The sequence below is a fragment of the Anoplopoma fimbria genome, chromosome 19, assembly GCF_027596085.1.
Source record: "Anoplopoma fimbria isolate UVic2021 breed Golden Eagle Sablefish chromosome 19, Afim_UVic_2022, whole genome shotgun sequence".
Taxonomy (NCBI): Eukaryota; Metazoa; Chordata; class Actinopteri; order Perciformes; family Anoplopomatidae; genus Anoplopoma; species Anoplopoma fimbria.
This window is the reverse complement of record NC_072467.1, coordinates 15,815,944-15,826,619: the sequence shown is the minus strand read 5'-3', so window position 1 is coordinate 15,826,619 and position 10,676 is coordinate 15,815,944. Positions and strand designations below refer to the sequence as shown.

The 10,676-nt window shown below is 40.2% G+C and overlaps 1 protein-coding gene across 3 annotated transcripts; it reads right to left on the bottom strand.

Annotated features, from left to right (window-relative positions):
- Nucleotides 1-324: 324 nt before the first annotated feature.
- Nucleotides 325-9,520, bottom strand: fam169b (family with sequence similarity 169 member B). Of its 3 annotated transcripts, none has more exons than XM_054619825.1 (10): nucleotides 9,434-9,520; nucleotides 8,878-8,979; nucleotides 8,634-8,777; nucleotides 8,261-8,363; nucleotides 8,099-8,184; nucleotides 6,217-6,379; nucleotides 4,985-5,167; nucleotides 4,370-4,501; nucleotides 2,040-2,107; nucleotides 325-917 (listed from the first exon to the last, which is right to left on the bottom strand). In XM_054619825.1, exons 3-10 carry the CDS (start codon nucleotides 8,757-8,759, stop codon nucleotides 594-596), a joined length of 1,185 nt encoding a protein of 394 aa, XP_054475800.1. In that variant the 5' UTR covers nucleotides 8,760-8,777; nucleotides 8,878-8,979; nucleotides 9,434-9,520; the 3' UTR covers nucleotides 325-593. The 3 variants fall into 3 exon arrangements, with proteins under 3 accessions (XP_054475800.1, XP_054475803.1, XP_054475802.1); XM_054619828.1 differs by having other exon boundaries at nucleotides 4,376-4,501; XM_054619827.1 differs by lacking the exon at nucleotides 8,878-8,979.
- Between the last annotated feature and the right edge of the window lie 1,156 nt (nucleotides 9,521-10,676).

Genomic DNA, 10,676 nt, shown 5'->3' with positions numbered 1-10,676 from the left:
ATCATTGAAATTATTCTTAAGTATATAATAATGTCAATTTGATTAATTTGATTCTAGAGAAGATGTTTGTTTCTTTTATATCTCGCCCACTAGTAAAATGTTCTACCTAAGAGAAGAGCAAACATAAGAAGATACTGGGGAATCCCAGAAATAAATTGGATACAAACAAAAGAAGAACAAATATATGGATACAAATTTAAAAAAAAGAAGAGAAAATATGTTCTTATACATCTTCCTGGATGAAGCCCAATATGCATATTTACCATCAAGATGCATAAATACATAAAAAATCATGGGACCAAGTGATTCAACTCCACAATCAGCCAGAATAAACCAGCCAAGGGCCTTTACTGTGCGTGAGCGGGGCCTTTACATCAAAAGGAAACAGACAATTTGTATTATTGCATTAAAACTGTTTGTTGCATACTTTGTGATAGTACTCACATTGTACTGTGCTGTCAATTTATCCATACATCGGTCTAAAAAGGTCCGTAAACTTTACTCCATAAATAAAGGTCACCTAAGTTTAGGAGGACGGATCATCCCCTTAATCTGGAAGAACAGTCTCTGTTGTAGCCTGTGTCTGTAAAACCTCATGTCCTCCTGACTCGTTTGGCCCTGCTTTGTGTTTCCTCCCCCTCTGGCTTCTCTCTGTGAGCTCCTGCAGAGAGAGAAGGGTTGGATTTCTGAGTTTGTTGTGTGTTTAGGGACTGTGGTGGTCTGGCGGGAGGTCCAGAATTCGGATCATGGGCGTGGGCTGCAGGACTACATCCTGTTCCAGAGATCTCACTGCTTGGGGAGCTTCTCCCCTGGCTTGGATCACAAGCTATCATTGGTTGTGCTGAAGGGCCTATTGCAGGCTGGGGGTTCACATTACAGGTGGGCAATGAGGTCCGGTCAAGTCTGCAACTGAAGATCTGCATTAAAAAAACAACATAGGTGACTCCTAAGATCTCAGGATGCACAGATGTCATCAACACAAGGTGGACAAATGAATGCAACAAAGCAATAAAAAGCCAACCAATAGTTTCCACTTTGTTGAAGCTCGTGATGTTTAGTTTGTTACCTTGTATATTCACAAAAATGATCATGCTGAGTGGACGCTCTGACAGGTTCAATACAAACTGAGCATTATTGTAAACTGGTATTTACTACAAGGTTTTTTGTAACTTTAAACTCTTAAGTTCTAAATACTTTATGCATCACTGATGTTTCAACTTCACTCTTAGACTCAAGTCTTCGCACTAAAGTCCCTAGTGGAGTCCCAAGTCAAGACTAACAAGTCCCAAATCAAGACTGACAAATCCAGGGTCAAGTCCCATGTCAAGACTGACAAGTCCCAAGTCATGTCAAAAGTCCTCAACTTTCAGTTCCACACTGTCTGTTATTTTCAACTTGCTTTCCATACTGCAAAGAGTTTTACTGTGAGTACTGCATAGTTTTTTGTATGTGAACAAAGTTATCTTTGGTATAATTTCTTTCAATTGTTGCCGAGTAAACTAAAGTAAGTTCTTCATGGTTCATTCCTGCAACCTGATTGGATGCTGTTGGACTGGTTCAAACAAAGTGGATCTGTGGAATTAAGTGTTGAACTACTGGGTATGGATAGCAGTAACGTTAGATGATTCAGGAAATGAAGGGAAATGAATTGACTCCTGGCACACTATTTAAGTAACATCCTCTTTATTCTTTGGGCTTAGGGGGAAGGTGTTTTAGTCAAAAGGCTAAAGTCCAAGTGAAGTCACAAGTCATTGGTGTTTAAGTCCAAGTCAAAATGCAAGCCTTTTCTGATTTTGTCAAGTCGAGTCTGAAGTCATCAAAGAGTCCAAGTCAATTTTATTCATATAGCCCAATCATAGATCACAAATTTGCCTCAAGGGGCTAAACTATCTGTACTACCAGCCTCTGTCCTGAGACTCTACACTAAGAGTAGGGTCAAACATGCCAAATGGTCACCAGTAGCTGTTCTAAACATGAATGAAAAAAGTGTTTTAGAGGGATTGTTTCAACATTAGCAGAGAGATATTTGGGATTCCCACCTTCTGAGAGGAGTCATCTTGATTCCTCTGCGTTTCCCCTGATGTTGGACTGCTCTCCTCATTAATACCTAGAAAGACACGAGTCAAATGAGGTCACATAAGAGTGAGGGGTACACTGAAAGAAGCTCTATACGATATACAGTGTTAATATACAGCGGGTAAAATAAGTATTTTACACGTCACCATTTTTCTCAGTAAATATATTTCTAAAGGTGCTATTGACATGGAATTTTCACCAGATGTCAGTAACAACCCAAGTAATCCATACATACAAACAAATACGTTCAGAAATTACATTTTGTGTAATAACATGGAATGACACAGGGAAAAAGTATTGAACACATGAAGAAAGGGAGGTGCACAAAGGCATGGAAAGCCAAGACACCAGCTGAAATCTATCAGTAATTAGAAAGCAATCCTGCCCCTTGTCAGTGCAAATTAATATCAGCTGGTTCAGTCCCAACTGATGGCCTATAAAAAGGTGTCTCATTACCAAGGTGTCACACAAGAAACATCTCATGATGGGTAAAAGCAAAGAGCTTTCTAAAGACCTTCGCAACCTTATTGTTGCAAAACATACTGATGGCATTGGTTACAGAAGGATTTCTAAACTTCTGAATGTTCCAGTGAGCACTGTTGGGGCCATAATCCGGAAATGGAAAGAACATAATTTCACCATAAACCGGCCACGACCAGGTGCTCCTCACAAGATTTCTGTCAGAGGAGTGAAAAGAATTATCAGAAGAGTTGTCCAAGAGCCAAGGATCACTTGTGGAGAGCTTCAGAAAGACCTGGAATTAGCAGGTACAATTGTTTCAAAGAAAACAATAAGTAATGCACTCAACCGCCGTGGCCTGTATGCACGCTCACCACGCAAGACTCCATTGCTGAAGAAAAAGCATGTTGAAGCTCGTTTAAAGTTTAGACAAGCCTGTGAAATACTGGGAGAATATAGTCTGGTCAGATGAGACCAAAATTGAACTCTTTGGATGCCATAATACACTCCATGTTTGGAGATCAAATGGCACTGCACATCACCCCAAAAACACCATACCAACAGTGAAGTTTGGAGTTGGGAACATCATGGTGTGGGGCTGTTTTTCAGCATACGGCACTGGCAAACTTCATATAATTGAAGGAAGGATGATGGAAAAATGTACCGAGACATTCTTGATAAAAATCTGCTGCCATCTATCAGGATGATGAAGATGAAACGAGGGTGGACATTTCAGCAAGACAATGATCCCAAACACACAGCCAAGGAAACTCTCAATTGGTTTCAGAGAAAGAAAATAAAGCTGCTAGAATGGCCCAGCCAATCACCTGACTTGAATCCAATAGAAAATCTATGGAAAGAACTAAAGCTCAGAGTTCATAGAAGAGGCCCACGGAACCTTCAAGATTTGAAGACTGTTTGTGTGGAAGAATGGGCCAAAATCACACCTGAGCAATGCATGCGACTAGTTTCTCCATACAGGAGGCGTCTTGAAGCTGTCAATACAAACAAAGGCTTTTAAATAAAGTATTAAATTAATTTCAGTAAGCGTGTTCAATACTTTTTCCCTGTGTCATTCCATTTTATTACACAAAACTTAATTTCTGAACTTATTTGTTTGGTTTTCTTTGTATGTATGGATTACTTGGGTTGTTACCGACAGCTGGTGAACATTTCATGTCAATAGCACCTTTAGAAATATATTTACTGAGAAAAATGGTGACGTGTTCAATACTTATTTTACCCGCTGTATCAGCAAACAATTTTTAGACATGTTAAGGTGTAGTGGGGTAATGTCTAGCTGAGCAGAGAATGAAGTCCCCCCTTGGTGTGTGTTGTAATCTGAGCTTTTGTATGCTTTGTTTTGGCTGCCGGGCTGGCTGTGTGTACCTTTTTATGCGTGCGAGTCCTTCCCTATGAAACTTTTAGACCTTCCAGTTTCTTCCCCTCCGGCCCTTTCTGTCAGCGCTGTTTCCATTGTTAGCACTGTTAACACCACTGATAACGCCGTCCCGACCCACAGTGGCGCAGATGTAAGGTTATCCCCCATTAACACGGTTAGCTTTGTCAGCACAGTTGCTGCTGTTAGCTGTTAGCGCAGCTAGAACATTAGAACAGCTAGAACATTAGTGCGGCTAGAAACATCCATATTGGCTGGTGAGAGCCGTGCGGAGGCAATCCCGGTTTAGAGTGTGGATTTCATTCAGAGCTCCTTTAGGAGAAGACAAGCTCAAAACATTGGAATCTTAAAAAAACACACTTTTCAGTGTGAAAGCTAAACTGGGAAATTCTTTCATGCATATAAACAAAATAGAAAAATTTTAATAAATATAACCTGCACCGTGGGAGTAGCGGCCCAGCTGGATGCTGAGCCAGATGTTCCTTCGTTGAGTCCAGCCCCCTGGAGCCTCCACTTCATACAGATGCTCCAGATGTTCCTTGTGCTGCTGCAGAAAGCTCCGGCACACTGAACGCACAGGAAAGACACAACCTGTTAAGGCGTTTCTGTCGAGTTAGCTCATGTAAAAGAAAGAAAGAAGTGGTTGGAGTATCGGTGCTGCATTCATATACTGCCTTCTAAAAAAACAAACACTATAATGCTCAGCTTTCAGATAGTCATTACTACAAGAGGATCTGTTTCATGTGGGGTGGGGGAGGGGGGGATTAGAAAGGGGATTGAGATTGTGACTTTTGGGCGTTTGATCTGCCGTGAAACATGAACAAATAACGGAGTTTATGCAGTTGTGAACATTTCCAAGTAATTTTGTTAGTTATTCCCATACGACATCAATGCAGCCAGGATCACTAGTAAAAATTAAAGGAAGTGTACATTCTTCTGCCAAATATGACAAAAGTGTCATCTAGATAAGAGAAGAAGAAGAAGAAGGGAAAAAGGAGAACGAGAATGTAAATAAAAGAATAATTGGGCAAAAAGAGAACCTTGTCTGACCTGCCACCATGCCGGAGGATAACGGAGAGCTGACGCCCAGAAACTTCTCTGTGGAGAACGAGGAGCAGAAATCTGCCAGCATCTGAAGACCGAGGCCTCTCCTCCTCCAGCTCCTCCTCACCAGCACCGTGTCCAGAGCAGGCAGCAGGTAGCAGAGACTGCTCCATCCGTCACACAGACTGCCTGAGACACGTGAGTTACTGTTTTCACCAATGCACATCAGCACAGTAAATAACACATACAACTGTAGAACAGAGGACGATCCATACTAGATTTTTGAGGGTTAAAGATGTTTTTGTATATCGACTGATGTTAAGTTTTTTCTTCTTCTTTTTTTTTTATACGTAACATACAAAAACCTTTCTGATAATGATTCTGGAATTTTTATGAACTGGAACCATTTTTTGGATCATATTTCATATCACACAGTCTGCTTTTTCTGCAATAGCCATTTAATGTACTTACATTTAAATGGTAATAACATTACCTCTCTATACAGTACTTTTGATTGTTAGTTGCAGAGTATGCCTTTTCTGTAAGGAGGAACAACAGACTGTATATAAAAAGTGGACGTCGTCATCGTGAGTTTTTTGAAATGCAGACTCAAGTTCTGCATTTCAAAAAATCTTGGTTGTTTTTGCAAACAGAAGTGACACGAGAGGGTGAAGTACAACCCAACGCTGAACAAGACATTTTGGGGCAACTTACATTTTATTATTAACTTTAATGAGAGAACACTGTGAAAAGGTTAAAGTTGTTTGACGAAAACACGGACAACTCCCAGACTGGACAACACCGCGGTTGCGACCTGTCAATCACTGTGTAGCCCCGCCCTAAAGCATACCCTGCTTTATGGTCTATTTGACTCTAAATGGACCATAATTTACTCAATGAACATCATGCTGTATTGAAGAAGACTTGAAACTAGAGACTGAGACCATAAACTCATGTTTACAATGTTTACTGAGGGAATAAATCAAGAGAGACGTAGAGTCATTTTCTCATAGACTTCTATACAACCAGAGGAGTCGCCCCCTTCTGGTCAGTAGAGAGAATGCAAGTTAAAGGGACTTAAGCATTGGCTTCACTTTTCAGAACCGGGTTGCCACACAGGAATTTCTACTAATATTAGAAATTGCAGTTGGCATAACTGACATGTAAAAGTACATCTGTGACGAAGGAGGAGGAAGGAGTAACCTCCTCCACCCTCTCACTCTCCTCCTCCATCCCACCCTTCTGTTTGATGGTGTAGAAGCCAACCGCCTGGCCATCTCTCCACAGCAGTTTGCAGCTCTCGGTGCGGGGATGCAGGGAGAACAACGCCTTCTCCTGTGAGGACCTCTCCACCACCTGACTGAGCAGGAAAACAATCACTCTCTCCGTCAGCGACTGCACCTGGGCGAATAAACAAGGACACCGATGAGAACAGACGGCACGGCAAATCGCAACTTTCAAATTTCAAGAGCCGAGATTTTAACTAGGATTCACAGCATACATACGATTTCTTAACACGCTGCAGCAAATGAAAGTTTAAGCCACAGCTGTCGGTTTCATAGCCTGAAAAAGCATTAATTCTGTCAACGGGCAAAACAACAAAACAGTAGAGCTTTATTTATACTTGCGCTTGGCGCCGTAGCGCGAGCCTCTGAAGACGTCGCGCAAGTTCAGAGTATGTATGCAGGAGTTTGTACTCTCTGCAATGTAAGCTGCATTAGTCTCTAAAACGCCAGAGGACGATCAAACAAAATGAACTGTGAGGAATCTAAAAGAAAACTACTGTAACTAGATTTGCCCATAGACTGTAGGTGTAACAGGCAAAAAGCCATAGACCAACCACAACAATACTCGGGCGGGATTGTTATTAACTGTAAACTCATAACTCATATTCATGGGCTACTTTACTGTCTTTATTCAAGTATTACATACATTATTAAGAAACAAAGGCTGAATATCCTGTAAACTAAAAATCTTCGTATTACTAAAACGAAGATTTCTAACACCTCCTGTCTCTAAAGTATCTAAAAATGAATTGGCCTCCTTATTATAATAACCAGAGATGCAAATACGCCCTTTTATCAGTTAACTATTTGTGACAGTCACGTGATCACAGGATTTATTTATTTTTAACTAAAATTCAGAGTTGCACAACCAAGCTTCACTACCACGCACCGCCGTGTTTACGTAAATTTTCTGGCGGACACGCCTCGCGCCAGCTTGACTACGGCGAGTCTAAACTAGGCTTAACTCACTCTGCTAAGCTAACATTAGCTCAAGCAGCTACAGCGCAGAGGCGTCAACCTCATAACTTTTGTTGTAAATCCAACATAAAAGTTGTAAGTCCAGCATTGTCAAACGTGACTCACCATTCTAATAACTGTCTGACTTCACATTTTCTCTAGTTTAATTAGAAGTTGACATTTTCACGAATGAACCTTTGATGGCCTTAACGATAAGCAACTTCACTATTTTATCCAACTCTATTTTGTAAAAACAAGATACATGATTACATGTATACTTTGTACTCTCATACCTTATAGACCACAAATACAGGCCTGTAGTTTAATTAATAGAAAATAGTCCCAATTGCACAATCTTTTTAAAATCTTTATCTCGAGATCAGGGGCTGATTGTCTCGTTATCAAGAAAAGAGAAGTTGTTTTCACTAGATAATGAGTCATGTCTCATAAATATCCATGTAAATCAGCTGTTCTGAACTTCTCGTACAGAATTCTGGTGCAAAGAGTCAGTGTGATCAGGCTGCACATTCCTCTGTGGAGTCGCAGTTACACTCAAATAAGCATGTCTGAATGCCATGAAATTAAAAATATCCCATCAAATCAAGATATTTGTTTTCTTAAAAGAACAAGATAATCGCCTTGTCATCTTGAGAAAACTATGTTTTGTTTCCTAAAGATGATTAACTCGTTTTCTTGAGTAAACGTCTTTGTTATCCAGATGGCGAGGGATCTTGAGACATCGGAGTAGAAAAAAAAAGACTGCAAACTCAGCTGCTCTGGGCTTCCATACAATAGCCATTTACACTTAGTGCCCTTCGGAAGACACACTCTGCACTAATGTCCGGTCAAATGAATATAAAATGCTGACATCAGTTACCAAAATCAAACCGATTCTGGACTTGCTGGAAGTGCGTAAGACGTCGTCCACGCGCCACCACTTCTCATGCAGGTATAGAGCCACCACTGGAAGGCAGAGCAGAGAGCATTAGTCTTTTGTCTCCATGGCTGTCTGATGAGGCCAGTGAGCTCAGTCTCACACCTTGTGTTGGATCATCAGGAGGGTGGAGGGCCAGCAGCGTGCAGTCGGGTTGGTCGTCCTCAAACAGCTGCAGCCGCCTCACATGGTTTGCCGTTATCGCTACCTGAGCAAAGATACAAAGCTCTGTACTCTTTTCCCAGAACATCCTAATGTCAAACAGAATGGCTTTACTACAGGGGAAACATTTGAGGAAACAAAGATTAACCTTTCAAACAAAACCAGTGTCAAGGATGTTCAGCATGCTCCCAAGTGTTAACAGTTATTAAATTAAGAAGTAATTAAGAAGTGAATATTGTGGAGATTCCTGCCTTTACTTAATCGGAAAACGCCACCATGGTCATTATGGAAAAAGTGATTATCAGTGTTATGGTACCTTGGAAGTCTGAGATGATTGAAACCACTCGTTATCATGAGGTCTTGACTCCAAGAAGGAGAGGTACTCCTCAGATGCTGATGTCAGGTCAGTGTCCTCCACAGCTGGAAGGTCTACAGGGTACATGGCCTCTCAGCAACACAACTGTTTATATGGGATAGTAACACATTTTACAAGGGTTTCAAAACATCAACAAGTAGCAACGTCATGGATGTAATCACGTATCAATTGGGGATAAACTGACTGTTTTGTCCAGTTTCCTCGTCCAAGGAAAAAAAACGTCTTTCCACCAGACTACGTGAAGAATCCTTGTCATTTAAAGTGGCCTTGCTTGTGCAGACGCCGACTATGAAGTAATCGGATACATTTAGACATTTGCCAAGCTGTTATTTCCTTCTGGTAAAATCGGTTCATAGGTTACAGTAATCAACGCAGGTGGAGCTGATTAGCTAAACATTAACTTCCAGGCAACACATTGGATGGATCGATTAGTGTCTCTGTTAAAAGTTACGTCAATAAAGTCCACTTCAGTTTGAAGTTTGAATTCACAACGTGACGGTGTTTCGGAGAAATGTTTTGAGTGATATGTGACGTTGTTGCACGGCTGCATTACAGTGACAGTCTACAGCTGACTGTTTATAGCATGACTGATAAGCTGCGTTGAACTTTGAACTGCTAACTTAACAATGCTAACTAAAACTACATGTAGGACAACAATACCCATAAGGCATCGCAGGGCGACTTTATAACAGATACTGTGGGATCCTTTTAGTAAGGTGTCACGGTGACAATAAACTTACTTTACGACTAAATGCGTTAAAGAATAGCAGAGTCGTCGATGTTGACGGGAGCAGCTTTCTGCTCCACCTGTAACTTCCCTACGTGTCACTTTGAGCCCACCTTGACGTCTTATTTTTTTAATTTATTTTTTTTAACCTGCAGCGCCCCCGTCCGGTAGGAGAACGTCATTGCGTCGTCGAGAGCAGCAGTAGCGAAGATATGACCGGAAATGATGTTGAGGTGGACTTCAAAATATAAGCATACGATTTGCTGAAAAACACAAACGTTGGAATATTCAGATATTCAAATGTATGGTATGACAAAGTTATTTGTTCCTACGAAAAATCCATTTCAACTGCATTTTGGGGGTAGTGCAATGTAATGTCAATAAATTCAAGATTTAGTTGCAGATCACAAAATATCAGTTTAAGGGACTTTGGTCCTAATTTGTTCCTGATGCCTTAAAAATTCTTAAAACTACATCCCTCTCATTGAACAATCTAGGTTGTATGCAACTATTTGTGTTTAATTTAAATTTGCACAAGATGTCTCTTAACTACAGTGAATAGCCAATTATCATTATGTGCACCAAATGTTTAAATTTTCTGCATTAAAGTTTTCAAAACTGGAATCATGCTTGTGCAACACATCAGGCAAAAACATAAGAAATATTCTAGAGATGATTCAAATGTTTTCTGGGGATGCTGGCCGATCCATACTGGTTATTGTCTTTCGAAATCAGGAAAAAAAATGTGCCTATGGACACTTGTTCCCACCAGAGCCTTTAAACTTTGTTGATGACTAGATTTTGTAGCAGGTTTTAAGTTATGTATTAACAAATGCTGGATATTCCTTTTATGAATTGCAGCCCAGGTCACCAACATCTTAACATATAACATGAAACAAAGAAATTAAAATAAATGTTAAAAAGTTGATGTTTTTACTCAAACAACAACAATAAAGGCTGCAATAAAACTGAACAGCAGTATTGGAAAGTAACCTAGTACATTTACTCTAGTACTGTACTGAAGTGCACTTTGAAGGTACTTGTACTTTACTTGAATATTTACATTTTATGCTACTTTATGCTTCTACTCCACTACATTTCAGAGGCAAATATTGTACTTTTTACTTCACTGCATTTTCATCACAACTTTGAGTTATGTTTTAGATTCAGATTATAAAAGCAAAAATATGGTTAACAAATAAATCTTTATGTATAATTATAGGTTAAGATACCCAGCAATGTATAAAGCCAATGCA